The 18,935-nt window shown below is 30.2% G+C and overlaps 1 protein-coding gene across 5 annotated transcripts in view; it reads right to left on the bottom strand.

Annotated features, from left to right (window-relative positions):
• The window catches only part of LOC106468901 (multidrug resistance protein 1-like), a 96,363-nt gene that overhangs the window by 8,920 nt on the left and 68,508 nt on the right, over nucleotides 1-18,935 (bottom strand). For all 5 annotated transcript variants that reach the window (XM_022397266.1, XM_022397267.1, XM_022397270.1 and 2 more), the window contains 9 exons: nucleotides 18,056-18,257; nucleotides 12,855-12,958; nucleotides 12,253-12,396; nucleotides 10,508-10,609; nucleotides 7,394-7,555; nucleotides 6,498-6,701; nucleotides 3,780-3,880; nucleotides 3,326-3,466; nucleotides 1,153-1,309 (listed from right to left, as the gene is read on the bottom strand). In XM_022397266.1, coding sequence (XP_022252974.1) covers nucleotides 1,153-1,309; nucleotides 3,326-3,466; nucleotides 3,780-3,880; nucleotides 6,498-6,701; nucleotides 7,394-7,555; nucleotides 10,508-10,609; nucleotides 12,253-12,396; nucleotides 12,855-12,958; nucleotides 18,056-18,257 — 1,317 coding nt within the window. The remainder of the gene's footprint in view (nucleotides 1-1,152; nucleotides 1,310-3,325; nucleotides 3,467-3,779; nucleotides 3,881-6,497; nucleotides 6,702-7,393; nucleotides 7,556-10,507; nucleotides 10,610-12,252; nucleotides 12,397-12,854; nucleotides 12,959-18,055; nucleotides 18,258-18,935) is intronic.

Raw genomic sequence — 18,935 nt, 5'->3', positions numbered from 1 at the left:
CCCTCGGACCGACCTCGTAACTATTTTGTGCTTGTTATAGTTTTCATGCTATAACTCTTAAATTAATAAGCAAGTGTTAACAGAATTTGGCAGTTTATCAGCAAACTACAATGCTTTCATATGCAAAATACCTAATTTTTTTATTAAGTCTTAAGGTTTGTAAAGCAATTTTTCTCTCATGCCTTTTTTTTCTTTTCACATCTTGCCTATCTATCATGCAAAGTAATTTTCATTTTAAAATTAAAAATACTTTTATGAATAAGAAAATTTTGAAATTTCACATGCAAAATCTTTATAATGTCCGGATAGTTATCAAACATGTCTTAAGAAAAAACTTTATATTTTATCTGTTATTTTCAGAAATTAATCTCTGTACAGGTCCAGTAAATTTGACCGATTTTGCAACCATAAAAAATTAGGAAATAAACATAAATTATGCCTCTTTCGTTCTAGAATGAACACAAATTATAACACGAAAACATAAATGATTGGACAAAATTGCTTAAATCTCATAACATTATACATTTATATATATTTATTATTTTTTATTAAATTGACCTTTCACCCATGCCTAGTTAACAATACAGAAGTTACAATGACTTGGCTCACATTACCTTATCAAACAACATAAAGGTTTTTTCCTATAATGGGTACTTAAACCAGATTTCTTTAGCATTATAAGCCTGCAAACTTACTGCTGAGCAGCTGGAGGGCTTTCAAAACAGAAAGCATAATTCTAAAATAATAATAAATTTAAATACATGTAGGATCACATATGCATTTTCAAATATTCTGCAAAATATTATTAGTAATTAAAAATAAAAAAGAATAAGAAATACACAGCACTTTTTACTGCTGATAATCTAATTATATGTGGGGTAAAGACTTTTGCTATACTCCGGATTATATGATGCAAATTTATATCTATGTAATCAGAAAGATAAGTTCCTTCCCTTTATTCAAGGTAGCATAAAACTATTTAAGTAGTAGCTAGTGTACACTGTGAAGAGACTAGCAATTTATCCATTATGCCAGGCAGATAAACATCTGAAGCTTTTGAAACCCCTAGAATATTTATGGAATGAAGCATAGTAACTTACGTCCAACCTATGCATCATTTTAGTAGCTTCATAAGTTTAAAGTTGTACTCACTGGTCTAACACCACCATTGGAGTAGATGTCAATTGATGGTGTTTTCTTAATCAAGTGAAAAATAAGTCCTGCAGAAAGACGAGCCTTTGTGTAGTCAGGTAGAAAAGAAGTCCACTGGCCAACAGAAACAGCACTGAATGCCATAGCGAAGAATACTCTAACAACAAAAACAAATTTCCAACATTAATATATCTGACTTAGCTACTTTGAACTTTCACTAGATACAAATGTATTTTAAAATTAATCTTTTCTTTACAAATTTGAATATGTAACGTAAAACATTTTGGTTACTGCGCAAAACTAGATAGTTATTACTAAAAGCATAATTTGTGGTCTACTGATATGTTGAGTAAATATTTAATTGTAAACTTTAAAGAAAACTGCATATAAAAGCCTCAGCATTACTGTGCAACTTTTCACTCAGAACTTCATTTCTTCTTTACTTAATTTTACTTTTGTATAACTTTTCTGAAACTGATATTTCTTTGTACAGTTCCCTCCTTAAAATAGCAACCTTGGTATGAGCATTTCTTTGGTAGTATAACAACAGTAGAGGTGTAAGAAGTGGTGAATAGACACTATTTACATTGTGTACATTGTTTATATGCATGTACATAATTTTGCATGTTAACTCGTGCATGGGCAACTACAATATATAACTTATATACTAATTGATAAATAGGGTGCATTATTGCTCACAATGTGTGTATACAATCTTATATTGAGTAAGCTTTGAATTTAACTAGAAAACATATCAAACAAACTGATTGCAAATTTTCTCTAATAACAACATTTATTGGGTTATATTAAAAGTACAGAATGTACAACATATAACACAAACCTGAATATAAGTTGAAGAAACACTTTTAAAATGCTGTGCAATAAAAGTAACACTCTTAACCCTAGTTTCTCTGCTGTTACTCATTTTTTGCTATCCTTCCAGCTTGATGTAGTCAGTAAATTTAATCTGTTTTGAATTTTTGATGACAAGCCAATCTACTTTCAATCCTTTGAAAAACCAATATTTACATCTCGTAGTGCTATTGCTGCCTTTTGGGTTTTTCATAAGTTGCTACAACCATCACAAATTTGGCACATCTACATCATGTACTGAATATTCCTAGTCTTGATCCCCTTCGGGAAATACACTTACTAAATGGATAATTTCCTCATCTATTTGTTTTTCTGGTGAAAATGTTGTTGTTCATACTCACAAACTGTTATTGAGTGACAAAGTCTTCATTTTATATTTTGAAAATATCAATTTGTTGATTGACAATATTGCAGTATTCAACTTATTATAGGTTGGTGAATCATTTGTGGCAGGTTTTTAACAGTTTTCCAACAATTTTGAATTGTTGAAGGCATAATGTTGTCCCAGGCCATCTTGATATATCTGATAACTTCATTGAGGTCAATTTTTTATAGCAACAGCATCAATGAAGTGACACAATTATAGATAATGAAATTTCCTTTGAATGCTTTTATTATGCTTGCATCCATAGAATGTAAAGTAATTGGTAGTGGTTGGTTACAAGAAACAGATCTTCACATCAGTCAACGATGATTTTCCAATGTGGTTTGTTGCATTTTTTCTGGTGCAAGAAAACTTTGCAATTGTAAAAGTGCATTCTTTGATTAAAAAGATTGAAGCTACTGACTGAATATTATAGATGTCATTTACAGACTTTCTTATTACAATAGTGAAGTTTCATAAGCATCTAGATTTGACTGCATTACCAATCACCAGTGGTGTTAATCCGTCAGTCATATCAGCATTAGCAGTAAAAACCAGAGTCACATAATTATTTGTCTTGATACCTTTGTTATATGTATTAGTGTTTAATGAACTGTCTGATAACATTTTGTAGTAGATGCCTGGTTCATTCATGTTATACACACATTTCAAAACACAGTGTATAGTCAGCTGTATTAGTGGGGCCTGCCCTTCTGTCATGGTAGTTTTAGCACGGGAGAAATATTATTTCTTCTCTGACTTGAAAAATTGACGTTGCTGGATAGAACAGCTCCTCAAATTATAATTTTTGTGTGCAAAAGCTTTTATTATTTTTAAGTTCATAAATGTAATTTTCAAGTAAAGAATAAATTTCTCTTCTTTGAAACTGTTAGTACTAGACCATGCAAGAAGTTTGTGAAAAAACCATCACCTTACCTGTAAACATTAGTAGCATCCATGTCACCAATAGTGATCAAATATGAACCAAGCCTGAAAGCTGCAGCATAGATAAGAAACATGACCCCTTGAGAGAAGGCAAAGGCAATGGCATAAACTTGGGCATGTTTCTTGTTCTCCCTATTGGATGGTTTAAATGTTTTATGGTTAAAACTTAGCACTAAGTAGTGTATTCAAAAATTCTGAGAATTTTTATCTCATTGTGTAAAACTTTTTTCTACAATAGTAAAGTTAGCAAAATAAAATAACTGGTCTGAAACCAATAAAAAAATACAGAAGTATAAGTTTACAAAATAATTGGAAATGAAAACCGATTTTTTCTAAATACTGCATTTTACTCTGAATACAAGCAAATACTATATAATTTAAGTTGCTGCCTTACACAAGTTATGTTTTGATTAATACCAAATACAGATAAACAAAGAGTACTAACATGTATGGTACCAAGAGATGGCCTACATATTTTTCAAAAAAGGTTTGTTCTTGTGTCAAGGCCTGGACAGTTCGTATATTTTCCAGCCCTTCACTTGCAACCTAGAAATGAACCCACATTAATGTGCCGCAATTATTTACAGCAGTAAAATTTTATTTCTCTTTACTTGACTATAATTTTTTATTTTGTTGTTACTTAAAATAATACATGTGCTAATATATTCTTGCAAAGAATGTTTAGTATACAATGTAACAAAAATAATACATTGAAACTTTTTCAAACTTACACTTTTTGATTATAATTTATCTTTATGAATTACAAAAAGAACATTCTTTATTTAGATATTATAAATACTAAGTAGAACAGATACTGGCTAATGTATTAGACATGACATTGAAACTATAACTGGAAAGTTCTAGGGCCAAAAACAAGTTATGATTATAAGAAACCAGAAAAATTGTGGTTTTTCAGGAGATATACCTTCCTAATTTTAGGGGAGATGATAAAAAGTATACTTTTTGAAAGTGCTTGGGTAATCAAGTTATTTTGATTATGAGACCAAATAAATAGTTTTATTAATCTTAGTTTTACTAATGTACAGACCAAAATATTCTGGAAATATTTGACAGTTTTGTTAGAAACACATCATTTAACCCTCTCTGCATGGGCATCTTTTACTATGCATGTCACAAGGTTTTTAGTGATTTACACTGAAATTTTAATTAAATTACTTTTTGTTCATAGCTAATAACCCATATTTTAATAGTATATAAGTTTAAGCTCTTAATTTGATAAGGCAATATTTTAAAAAAATCCCGATTTTCCCCTAGTGTGAGAAATGTGACATTTTTTCTCTAAGCATCCTGAGCATCTAATTTATTCACAACCCCTCCATTAAGTACAAAATTTAACATAAATTACTCACTATAAAATTGTCATCGCTCAGACAAACCATAATTTTCATAGCCTTCAATCTTGTTTGGTTATAGAGCCAACAAATAGAAAATCAGACCCCTTTAGCCACACCCACCTGTCACATCCTCTCTTTCAGGATTTGTTAACAGTTCACTCTTACGTTTAATAATATATTATTTATAACCAAAAGAAAGCCAAGGTTTTCATCTGTCACAAATGATGTATTATAGTACATTGTTTTCTGAACAGAGAATTGTCAATTTCTCTTTTAGTACAAGCTATGTTCCCAGGGGAAACACATCGATTAGTTTGGATGAACTTGTAACGGCTCTGATTCCATAGTTAAAAAGCCAGAAAAACTGATAATTATGGGACATTGTTTGCTTTTTGCAATTTATTATTCTATGCTCTTTGGTGAATTATTTAATTAAATAAAACTTATTTTGTGCATTACTACCATTAGCATAAAAAAAAGTAGGGTTAAGTGTCATCGACAGTCAACAGCAAAAAAAAAGAAGACCCAGGTAAGTACTTTATTTCTTGTTATTCATGTGTGTTCCTTATTTATTTTTTACAAAAGTAAGTAAAATGTAAAAATAGGATTCTCTTTAGGTTAGCTACAGTTAGATTAAGTAAAATAAATAATAATAATATAATAAAAAGGTTTCACGAGGCATTGAAACACAAGTGGCTCTGAGTAGCTCGTGGGTGATGTAATTTGATAGCATAACTTGAGCTCAACTTTCCCCAAGTGATTTACAACTTATAATGGAGTAACTAATAGTTAGACATGGTTCAAAGAGCAATAAAACAATAAAATTTAAGTACAATAGATGTACACTGTTACAAGCTTAAAGCTATTTAGGGTAAACAAATGTAGTTTCATGTTACAATTTGAAGTCATTCTAGAAAGAAAAAAAGGGCACTTCAGCTGTACTTAGATTTTTTTTGGTGGTTATGAGGTTGTGTCAAATTGACCAACCTTGTATAGAGTTATGGTAGAAAAAATAATGAATAAAATATAAAGTTTTATTGAAAACAAACGTTTGAAATGTATTTAGGAGGTTTTAGAGATTACACAAACGAAATTTGAGATTTTTGAGATGAAGGAAAGTATTTTTTAATCTTAACATGAAAATCATTTTGCACTCAGACTAGTAAAAAAAAAAAAAGACTTCAAGGACAAATCCATTTTTAGTTTATTAAAAACATTTCCCTAAAAAATCTGATTTTGTGTGTGTGCGTGAAAAATAATGTTTACTTAAATTCTGCCAAATTTTGGGAACATATGCATACTATATTAAAAAATAGTAGTATCAAAACTATAATGACTTTAAACGAGTACAAAGTGGTCATGTGTTCGGTCAATTCAACCGAGCCCATGTTTAGAGAGTTAATGAACTACAACTAAATTTAAGAAAATGATTGGACCCAAAAGACCCAAGGAATTGATAAAGCTGAAAGAGCAAGTTAATATGGAAGGAAGCTTCTTTGGAAGCCATGTTTGATACAAACATGGCTTTTGTACATAAATTCCCTTTATCAACATCAACTCATCTGAGCTGGTTAGATAAGTATTGATAAGTTAGACTAATCAGGAAACATCATTAATATGTGTGTGCAAAGAAATGATCCTTCATCAGATTTAAGCTTCATACCAAATAACATCAAATCTCGTCAATAACATTAATGCTGATGGTGATGTACAGAACACAACAATGACAAATGAAATACGTGTTGAGAAGACCAAAGATGCAGAAATAAGTATTTTTATAAGTTCAAACTTTCTGGTAATGGTCATACATTTCCAGCATTTTCCATCAACTCTGAATCACGTTTCTGGTTGCCCTTCAACACCTTCATCTGAATAGCACCAGCCACCAAAAGAATAGGCACTACCACCAGCAGTCCCAAGGCTAGCTTCCACCCAAAAACAAAAGCAATCACCAAGCTGGTAAAAAGCGTGACCACTGCTGATACCACAGTGCCTATTCTGTGACCTGCAGCCTAAAACAAAGAAAGGAAATTGTGAACAAATTAAAATGTGTTCAAGAACAAAATGAAAAGACACAAAAATGCTGTCATAGTCATATAAAAATAAATGTGACAGTAACAAGCCTAATTGAACAAAGCAATTATTCACAATCATTACAGTTTCTAGAGATATCCAACAGAATAAACAGAATATTTAAGTACTTGCTATACTTCAAAGAATGATTCAAATCTATAAAAGTATTAAAATAACTTGGAAATAAATGCAGGTTGCACACAGTTATAAGAATTCAGCATTACTTAGTACAGTTTCTTTTTCTTGAATTTGGAATTTGAAAATAATCAGGAGTAGAAATTTGTAATGCCTCTTACAAAAATAGTAAGTTAATAAAAAGGTTCAATTAATATTTTTTTTATTATTGTCTAACACAAAGTGATTACTGAACTAATCTTTACTTACACCTATTCACTGAAATATAGACAACATATCATAAAAAAAAATTTATTCAATTTTGCACGGAGTAACCTTTAACCATTTTCAGCAACAATGAAAATCAAACCTATAATTAAACAAAATTTGTGATACTAATGTTAATAAAAATACTAAATATTTGTACACAATCAAAGATAAATTAATATGCTATTTATCTGAATATCTAACAGTAGAAGATAAACGTTTCTAATACATTTGAGTCATATTAACTTACAGTTTTCACCATAGGGACATCTGTTGCAAGCCTTGTGCTTAATTTTCCAGTTGAATGTTTTTCTTCATCAAACCAACCAATGTTCTGTCGTATGATATTTTTAAATGTTTGATGCCGGAGTCTCATGGTAAGTTTTTCTCCAGCAAATCCAGTTCCTGTGGTCTAAATACAAAATATCTATGTGCTGGACTTAGAAAGTTAAGAAGTTTGTTTTTTTATAGAACTGTTTACTTAAAAAAAGGAACAAAAACATTCACCTTACACAAAGATGTGAGTCCAATATTTTCTGGAAAGTTATAAGAATATATTTTTCTTACATAAAACTTTCCATTTTTCCATGAATTCAAATAAATCATTTTTTAAATCTTAATTTTTAATAATTGTGATTGAAATAAGCTAAACTATCAACCTACAACTATAAAAAATAAGTTCAAAATACTTTAGTAAACAATAATTTGTTGTGATTTACCACACAAAAGTATGTTTTCTCATGATTTCACATAAAAGTATGTTTTCTTATGATTTCACATAACAATTTAAGTTTTGTTGTTTTGTCATTAGTCAGCATGGTTGGGTAAGGTTTGTTATGTTTTTATGTTTCAATTTAAATCTAATCCAGTTTTTTTAAATTAAGGGATTCTAGAATTTGCTTTTAGTCTAATTCTAAGAGCTTAAAAAGTGAAAGTAAAGTAAAATGTATAAAAATATGTCAGCCACATTATACTTGCTATATTCAGTGCCAATGAAGTCTTTCATCCAACAGACCAGCTAGGACACAGCAGATACAGTAGTGGTTGAGACGCTACTGATATTATCAAATTGCATAAACAGCAACTGTTATTGTGTGAATCTGATTAAATAATTGAAGTCTAGACCTAGGATGCAAAAATTTGTAGCAAATTTGTATTTCCATAATGTTTAGATTATTACCTATGCTTTTCACACATTATGAAAGTTTCAAACACAATGAGAGTAGGTTAACTGTGATTGATTACAGAGAAAGGGAGGCATGTTTATTAAAGGTCTGGAAGATTGGCTAGAACATTCCATAAAAAAATAAATGACTGGTTGAGAATTATTTATGAGTACGGACTTTTCTTTCTGGACTAAGAAAATTACAATAATGTTCAAATCATCAAGTATGATCTGGCTTAATTTCAACAAGTCAATTTCAAAGTGACCAATAAATACACATCTTTTATATATTGCAAATCATTGTGTCTGTCTGAGTGTTCGTCTGTTTTCTATTTGAAAAGCTGTGCACAAAGGCAAAGCTCAACATTCATTTTTGAAAAGACGAGAGAATATGCATGAATAATGTTGATGCCAAATTTTATTTCACAAGCATGATATTCTATACTTTATTGTTAGGAATTAATCACACTATCATTCACATTTCAAAATGTGATATAACTTAAAGAATGAAAATGTAGATTTACCGTATGTTATTGTTGAGCGGTTCTTAGCATGACTGAAATGCTCAACAATTACTTTTTGTGCTGGGCAGTAAAACTAGCTTAGAAACCAAGAGTGCAAAACAATTAAAAACCTTTTTTAAAGTCCAAGAAATAATTTAAATTGATAGATTAACTTAAACTTTTCTTGTTGCTGAGTATGGGTACTTTTGCTTGTTTTCTAATCAAACATGGCATTTAAATCAGGAAAGAATTGATGAATTGCAATAAATGCCCACAACAAACCTGTAAAGTCTACGTAGATTTTTAAACCACCAAATCAGTGGGTGTAAATGAATGGAGTGATGTGGCTGTTGTAAACAACCCCACATACTCTCACAAAGTTCAAATATAACACCACACTACTGTATAAGTTGTTATTTTCAAGATGAAGTAGTTCCATAAGATATTTTGCAAAAAAAAACACACATAAGCAGATAAATAACATAGCTTGATGACATTTTCCAGCTGTTGAAACTTCTGATTTCATCTAGTACAAAGGGCAGCTAACATGGTGAACCCAAAGGCCAAGACTTAGAGGAAGATAAGCATACTGAAATCCTGGGCATAATCATGAAAGTGGCTAAGCATATCCCTAACAAGTTGATTGTTTTCTTTTATTTTCAAAATACAGAATTAGTCACAAAGCATGGAGTGAGGAAGTTCAGTGATGGTCAACAACTATCATTACACATTTAAAATGGTAGAAAAAATTATTGTTCAACAAATATTTAAAATATTAAGCTTTTTACTCTGCAACTGCTTGTGAATGCAATTAAAAGACATCCAGTAATGTAAAAGCACAATAAAATAACATGGTATAACATGTTACAATGGACAGATAGTTCATCTTGTTATTGTGAACTTTAATCCTGGCCTCCAACAAGATAAGTACCTAGAAAGAGGATATTAATGATATCCTGCCAATCCATAAAGGGTTAAATATTGTTAAGTAGCAAAGTATTCTTTTCTCAGTATATTTACAGTTGATTGAATATTCTTTGCCTTTGGTTTTATTTTTCTGACATCCACAGGTTTCATTTTGGTGAGATTTGTCTCCCCTATTTTTTAAAACTTATGAATGTTGGACAATCTATCTTCATGCAAGCATGACACTCATAAATCTGAAAAACATGTTTTCCCTTCGTACTAAGTTATTGATCTCTAATTTATATTACTGAATTAAGATGAACATTTTAAACATTTTGTAACTGTGAATGTTGAGGTTTGTCTTATTACTTAAAAAAGTGAAGAAAATGTAAGAATAAGTTCTTATAATATGTAGTACAATAAAACATACACATCTCCTTTTTAAGTGACATTATTGAACACAATTTGTTCTGTTTATTTTTGACTCCATGTCAACAGTACTTATCAATTTTAGTGGATGAAATAGGGATTTTTGGCTTAAGAAAATAATGTAGACACTACTTCTAGCCTTTTTTGTTTATTTTTTTTATAATCCCTAGTTGTAGGCTTGAAAATATAATCTTTGCAATATTTTGATTCAACTTGTTTCTGAACATTTTTGATGATCCCTATTCCCCCTTTTTAAATTAACAATTCTAACTGTCTTGTATTTCTAATTTTGATTCTAAATAAACTTGACTCAGCATGTTCAATACACTTAGTTGCATGACACTGTCATTTAAATTCTTACTCTAAAGAAATGTCCCAATCCTGTGGCAGCAGCCAACACCAAGAACATCATGGACCAGAAGAATGCAGCATTTTTTAGGTCATCACCAACGAGTGTGAAAGTCTGAAAAATAACATGGTACATGTATAAAGACATATATATCTTCCTCTTCTGAACCCATAATTATAACGAGTGTAATAAAGCTATAACAGTGTGTTTTCTTGCTACCTCTTCTGTCTATTCATTTTTAAATGAAAAACATAATAAAAATTTATACAACTTTTACAAAAGATAAAATGATGCATCTTTTAATGAAAAGATTTAATAATGATTTTTATAAAGAAGAGCTTAAGAGATTTTTAAAACCAAATTGCATCAACTGTTCAATACCCATTAACAGAACACTCAAGTTCACTTATGTACGTGACTTCTGTTGTAGAATGATGCATAATTTATAAACATTTATTTTCCTTTCATGTAAATCTCCTCACAAAATTACTGTTATTAAACCTGAAATAAAAAATTTTGAACAAGGTCAACTACTGTCTAAAATTTATATATCAAGCAAAATTTTGAGCTCCTTTAATCACTCCTTGCTGTGTGAACATCACCATACAAATATTGCGACAGAAGTAACAACCCGAGTGTTTTGGTTTCATTAACTGCACCTCTTTCTACCTTTCCTGAGCTGCAAATCAAATTCTAATTTTTTAATTGCTTTTATAAAAATTATATATTTTCTAGTTATATTCACAAGTTTCCCAATTTGAAAGTTTGACATCACTTTTTGTTTCCTGTGAGATGTTGCAAAATATTACAGTGACTTGTGAGCTTGGTATAAGAAAACTGAAAAATGGTTCACATAGCTTCATTAAAGATACACACACAAAAAAAGGCAATACACTGATTCAGAATACAAAATGATAAAGTCTCTATTAAATCACAAACCCATTTCTGAAACTTAACAAGACTATTTTAATATTTGTTTTTATTGTTAATTATGTAAATTTTGAAAGCAATTAACAACACAGAAATCCATAAGTGTTGCATCTAGTGACTTGACTGGTAAGTCTTTGTATGGAATGATATGAATATGTATTTCATTCTCTCGCTGCTTGGGGTAGGCCATGGAAACAATTTGAGCACAAGTGACTTGTGCCACTTTTCCAGACAGAGATCTTTCTTAATTATGTTACATACTGTTGCCTGTGATATGTGAATGGTTTTTGTCGTTGACTTTTGTATTTGTCAGATGCCATGCATTGCTTATTATGGTTGGGATATGATTTGTTGTAGGTCTCCTTCTGGATGGTCCTTATGCACCAAATTGATCCATTCCCATTAAATACAACAGATATTCTCATATCCTCAAATTTCTGATCTGAACATATCATTATGATTTGAGTGTACAGAGATTCTGCATTAAAAAAAGTTGTAACATACTCCCCCCCCAAAAAAAAACGAGATACATTTTCCTCGGCATCACACTACCTAATAAACATCAAACAATGTAAAAATTTAGTTCTGATACATTCTTCTGCATCACGTGGCTTGATGATCTGAATATTCAAAATTGATTTCATATAACATACTCAACCTTTTTTACTTTTAGATATTACACTTAGTTCATTTTGAAAAATATTTTGAAGAATGTAAATAGAAATATATAAATTTACAAAAAAGAAAAGTCTATAACAATTATATCATCAGGCTGATTAGAATGTCTGATAGTATATATATAAAAAGGGAAAGCTTAGAAAACTTACTGCAAATATTTCACTGTAGAAGACAGCAAAGGCAGGCATAGTTCCTCCCACAACAATTGAAGCTAGCACAGCCACTACTATGTAAGCCCATTCTGGTGCAGCTGATTTTAAAATCTGAAAGGCAGAAGGCAATGCTACTTCTTCCTGCAAAGAAACAAAAAGCACAATTCATTCCTTTAGAATATTCAATTTAAATATATTGACATTTTTAGATACAAATATACTTAGGAACTACAAGTTTTAGCAAAAAATATCTATCAGTGAAGAAAAGCCCTACTACAATGTATGTTCTCTTTTTTATTAATGAGCATAGAAAAACTTACATACATTTTTCTTATTAGCTATTACATATAAAACCAACAAAGCATTTTTTAAAAGTTTAAATTTCATTTATCTTCAGCAATCATATTGTCACAATTTCATACAAGGTTATCAAATATATCAAGGATGTATTTACTTCACAAAAGCACTTAACTTGCACTGAAGACATCAAATTGATCATTAAACTACTCATTAAAATAGTATATCTTGTTTTTTGAAATATCATAAGCAAAGCCAGGATTAAAACTTTCTCAAGCAGGTATAAAATTTAATAAAAATACCTCATTAACTTCACTGATAAGTCTGTTAAATTCTCTATCTCGTGAAATGGATCCTGATCTGTGGAAGCTCCTTTGTCTCTTCAGGGCTTGACTAGATTCTCCTGCTACTTAGTAGTATAAAATTTTATCAACATAGTAATAATGAGACATAAACTAATCATACTGTATGCAAGCAATAAACTAATACTAAAAAACTGAAACAAGCTTTAGTTTAATAACCACCAGATACTCTCATATTTGTGACTGCTCGAGGATGAGCAGCAATTATGGTTCCGAGGGTGTTAATAGTTGCTGCACTGAACCCAAGTTTAAATTAGAAGAACTTAGCTCTACAGATTTTCTTTAAATTGTAAGCATGTTTCAAAATTTGAATATTTGTAAATTAATAATTTTAATTTAGTTGACTTTATAATACAAGTTTCTTTAAAACCACGAATACAATGGTTGTATGTAGTCTTTTTGTTTTTATTTTTAGTAAACTATATCAAAAATTACACATGAGCAAAATCTTTGTTGTAGGTGCATATGAGTACTGGCACTTTTTTCTGTTGAGAATTTCAACCATGAGATTCAACAAATTATTTTTACATATGTAATATATCTAGCACAAGTCCACTTCACAATCAATATTGGAAAGGATCTGCCTAATGTGGACTGTATTCTGATTAATATAATACAGTCAACTATGTATTAGCAAGCACTTTTATATAGTGAATACCTGCCTGCAACAGTAATTTTTATTTAGCCTTGATTAAGTTCTTCTATTTCAGAATCTGTTTAATGTCACCAGTGATCACTATTTCCCAGCTCTAGAAAAAGTGAACTTATTTAACAACCATACAGTACAGATCTGGTAAATGTAAGTGAACACGTGGCTACCATTTTTTCAAAATGAAAATTAATCAGAGTGCAATAATCTATCAAGTGCAGAAATATAAAGAAGGTGAATCCATTACAAATAATACCCACTCTTCATCAGAAGTATTCTTTTATTCATCATGTATCACTGGGCATGTCTGCTACAAAAACAGACAAGCATTACATCCATTGATACAAATTTTAAAGTAATATAATTTTGAGGAAATGGCAAGAGTGTGAAAATAACTACAAGTCTAAACTATACAGTCATATAGCACGGGACTATGAAAATAATGTACTAGATTTATAGGGTGAATTTTAATAGTGTATAGTAATTACAGCAACACATTACTATCACACTTATATATATACATAGCACTGAAGATAATTATGGAGACAGTGAAATAAAATAGGTACAAAAGCAACTATTGTGTAATTGTTTTCCCTCCATTATTTGATAATGAGTTACACTAGAGTACAATTATATGCTGATAGTTTATACTGTGGTTGGCTGTCATCCATCCAATTAGACAGAGCCACATCAGCATAATGCTTATAAGAGTACAAGCAGTTATCCTATTCCTACAAATAGTGTGGTGAATGCAATTCATGGTTCCCCAAACAGAAATAAATGTCATGTTTCAGTAGGACATGTATGAAATGTTTGAAGAGAGTATGTGAAACTAGTACTGTTTTTAATAGAAGCACTTGAGGTAAAAAGCTCAAATTCTTCAAAAATGTGATTAAGTGTATCAGGATGTTATTTATGTGATACATTATAATCCAGTAGATATCTTGCCAATAACACAATGTAAGTAAAGGTGTGAATATTACCTCCAGAACAGTAAGATACACATCAGAAAGAAATGGTCTCAATAGATGTTTAGCTGCTCAGAAAATAGTGGTTAGGAAATATAATCAAACCACAATGATGAAACAAGCATTAGGCTTCAAATAATGGGAAGAGCAGGCTAGAGAAAGGTGCTTTTTTTTCCAAACAATCCAAATTCAAATTGTTTGGCAAGAATCAACAATAGTTTGTTTGATTGGAGAGAATGAAAGATTTAATGGACAATATGCTATATCTACAGTGAAGCATGCTGGGGGATCAATATAAGTCTGAGCTGCATCTCAACCAACGGCATTTGAGATTCACACAAAACTGATGGCACCATAACTGTTGACAAGTGCTCTCAGATTCTTAATCATCATATCATTTTCTCATGAACAAGGCCTGTTGAGAAGGGATTCATATAGCTTCAGGTATGACTGTGATTCCAAATATGCAGAAAGTGTTGTAAAAATGATACATGGGAAAAATAGGCTGAAAGACCACTCACAACCATGATATAATTTGTATAATATCTGATGCAAATATTATTCAGGCTGTACAGACTTATATGGCATCTGAGAATGCCAAATGGAAACCATTACTTTGTGTTAACTCTCTCACCATGGGCTCAGTTGAATTGACTGATCTCGTAACCACTTTGTACTCGTTATAGTTTCCATATTATAACTTTTAATACATTATATGTATATTCACAAAATTCCACATACCTTTAGTAAACATTACAAGTCTTTTGTACACAAAAAATCAGATTTCATATTAAACTATTTTTACCAAAGATTTGTCTGTGAATATATATAGTTTTTTTTTGTTTTTACTAGTCTGGGTGCAAAGTGATTTCTACATTAAGATTGAAAATACTTTTCTTTGTCTCAAAAATCTCAAATTTTGTGCAATCTCTAAAACCTCCTAAATACATTTCAAATGTTTTTTTTTGGGTAAAACTTTATATTTTATCTGTTATTTTGTCTACCTTAACATTATACAGGATTGGTCAATTTGATTGACCTTGTAACCACCAAAAAAGAAATGACTTTAAACTCTAGTATGAAACAACATTGGTTTATCCTAAATAGCTTTAAACTCATAACAGTATACATCTATTTATACTTAAATTTAGTTGTTTTATTGCTCTGTGAACCCTAACTACTATTCATTCCATAAAAAGTTGCAAACCACTTGGTGAACAAGCAATTCACATTATGCTATCAAATTACATTATGCTGGAGCTACTTGCAAACTATAATACTATTGTATTATATTATTATTATTTAGTTCACCTAATCTAACCTTAACTATCACAAAACATTTCCTATTTTTACATTTTAGTTACTTTTTTATAAAGTTAAAGCTTTAGTTAAAGCAAAAACAAAATACTAGTTTATTGTAAAACTTATTTGCTTTTCTTTTCTGTAATAATGTACTGATGATAAACTGGTTACTTAGTTGCAATTACTCATTGTTTGCAACTCCTGTTTGTGTATCATCTGTGAATTTTCAATAACTTCTAATATTGTGTGTGTGTGTGCGAATAAAATTTTAGGCTTGACTGTAATTACTCTTTTGCTAGACACAATACACATTTCTTTGTGCTCTATCAGTAATTTTATTTGCAACTGCTTCAAATAGCCATAGACATATCCTTTTAGAATTTCAAAAGTACCAGCATATTTTAAAACTGTATAACAAGTTTAAATTACTTTTATTTATAAACACAATATCCTATTCTTAGTCATTGTCATTAACATTCTCCTAAAAGGTATATACAATTTTCTTAATTTCTGAAAAGTAAGTGTAAGTTAGTTGCTTTAAAATACAGGTTTACCTCTAGAATATAAAAGTAAAACCTCATCCAGTGCTACGTTAAGATTCCCTGCATTTTTCTATGTATATGGTATAAGAAAAATCTATAATAATCAAAGAACAATTTCATATTCTTAAAATATTTATTGAACAGTTTATACTTGCTAGAAACAAATGGCAGGAAGAAAACCATATTAACCTTCTCCTTGGGCATCCTTTACTACGCATATCACGAGGTTTTTATTGATTACATTCGAAATTTAATTAAGCTACTTTTTATGTTCTAGTTATTAGTATAGCACAAACGCATAGCTAATAATCCAAATTTTAATAGTACATATGTTTTAAGTTCTTAATTTTATACAAAAAAATCCTGAATTTCCCCTACTCTGAGAAATAAGACATTTTTACTCAAGGCATCTCCTCTTTCCTATTTTATTCACCACCCCTCCAATAAATACAAAATTTAACATAAATTACTCACTATAAAATTGTCATCGCTCAGCCTAACCATAATTTGTATAGTCTTCAACCTTGTTTCGTTACAAAGCCATCAAATAGAAAATTAGACCTCTCTTGCCACACCCATCTGTCACATCCTCTCTTTCAGGATTTGTTAATAGTTCTCTCTTATGATTAATAATATACTATCTATGACCAATAGAAAGCTAAGGTTTTCATCTATCAAATGATGTGTTATATTACATTGTTTTCTAAACAGAGAATTGTCAATTTATTTTTTAGTACAATCTCTGTTCCCACAGGAAACATATCAACTAGCTTGGATGAATTTATAATGGCTCTGGTCCAACAGTTAGAAAGCCAGAAAAATTGTGATAGTTATAGGACATTGTTTGCTTTTTGCAATTTATTATTCTATGTTCTTTAGTGCATTATTTAATTAAATACATATTACTTAGTGCATTACTATCACTAATATAAAACGTATGGTTAAGAGTTATCAACAATTGGCAGCAAAAAAAAAGGAAAACCCAGGTAAGTACTTGTTTTTCATGTATATTCTTTTATTTATTATTATAAATGTAACAAAAATGTAAAAATAGGAATCTCTTTGGGTGAGTTAGGTTAGATTATATACAATAAATAATATTAATAATCAAATGATAAAAATGTTTCACAAGGCATGCATGCGAGGAGCTCGGAATAGCTCATTAGTAATGTAACTTGATAACGTAATGTGAGCTCCACTTTCTCCAAGTGATTTACAACTTATAATAGTGTAAATAGCAGTTAAACATGGTTCAAAGGGCAATAAAACAATAAAATTGAAGTATAAATAGATGTATACTGTCACAAGTTTAAAGCTGCTTAGGATAACTAAATGTAGTTTCATGTTACAATTTGAAGTCATTATAGAAAGAAAAAAGGGCAATTTATATTTTTTGGGGTGATTACGAGGTTGGTCAAATTGACCAAACTTATATAGAATTAGGGCAGAGAAAATAACAAATAAAACAAAATTTTATTGAAAACAAATGTTTGAAATTTGACCGAGCCTGTGTAGAAAGTTAAATATACTAAATACTACTGGTTCTTTTTTTTATCCTAACCACTTACAAAACAAGCTAAAACAATAGAATATTTTCTTTTGCACTTGATACATTTAAAAGACAGCACTTATGCAATGGGGCTAAATATTTGTGCTTATCAGAAAAACAAACCATACTACCTTGTTCTGATGTAGAATAACCACTCTGGTCAGTAAACATTTGGCTCATCACCAAAGTGTAATAGACCCCTTCCTTGTCCATAAGTTCTTGATGAGTCCCACTTTCCTTTATCTCTCCATTTTCCATGGCAAATATTACATCAGCATCTTTGATGGTGGACAAGCGGTGAGCAACTATGATGGTAGTTCTTCCTTGTCTAGCCTGAAGTGTATCAAAGAATTGGTAAATATAGTACAAAAGATTCAATGATTCTTAGACATTTAAAGAATGACTAAAAAGTGTTGAAAAGTACAGAGTAATTTTCAAAATTGACCTTTGATGAAATGGAATATTGATACATACAACAACAGAACAAAATATAACTGATCACTTCATGTCCCTGATTTAAATTAAAAGAGTGTGATAAAATTAACTCTAAGGTGCTCTAACCTCACACTTATACATATAGAATAAATTACATACTAATAGATTATGGCATTTTAATTAAAAATACACATTACTTTACCAGCCAAGTTTTCTCTTAATATCTCAAGCACTTACAAAACTTACTAAATACTAATGGATGTCCTCTTACACTATAAACACTCAAGAAACAACATTCATACAACTGAGTGTTTTTGTCTTATAACAGAAATACATAAGGAGCAAATTAAATATCAATGGATGCTCTCTTGAATACATAGCACAGAATACATTATACTAACCAAGAAGCACATAAGTATCACTGAAGGCTCTCCTTTTTCAACTGGATTACTTACGAAAACAATGAATAAGACCATATATTTGGCTATATTATTAACTTATATAAACACATCAACATATATTAGGTCGTCAAGAAATTACTGTCGCTTTTTTTTTAGATGAAAAACACTAACAACT

Source organism: Limulus polyphemus, unplaced genomic scaffold (genome assembly GCF_000517525.1).
Source record: "Limulus polyphemus unplaced genomic scaffold, Limulus_polyphemus-2.1.2 Scaffold3209, whole genome shotgun sequence".
Taxonomy (NCBI): Eukaryota; Metazoa; Arthropoda; class Merostomata; order Xiphosura; family Limulidae; genus Limulus; species Limulus polyphemus.
The sequence above is the reverse complement of the archived record's forward strand: the minus strand, read 5'-3'. Positions and strand labels throughout refer to the sequence as shown.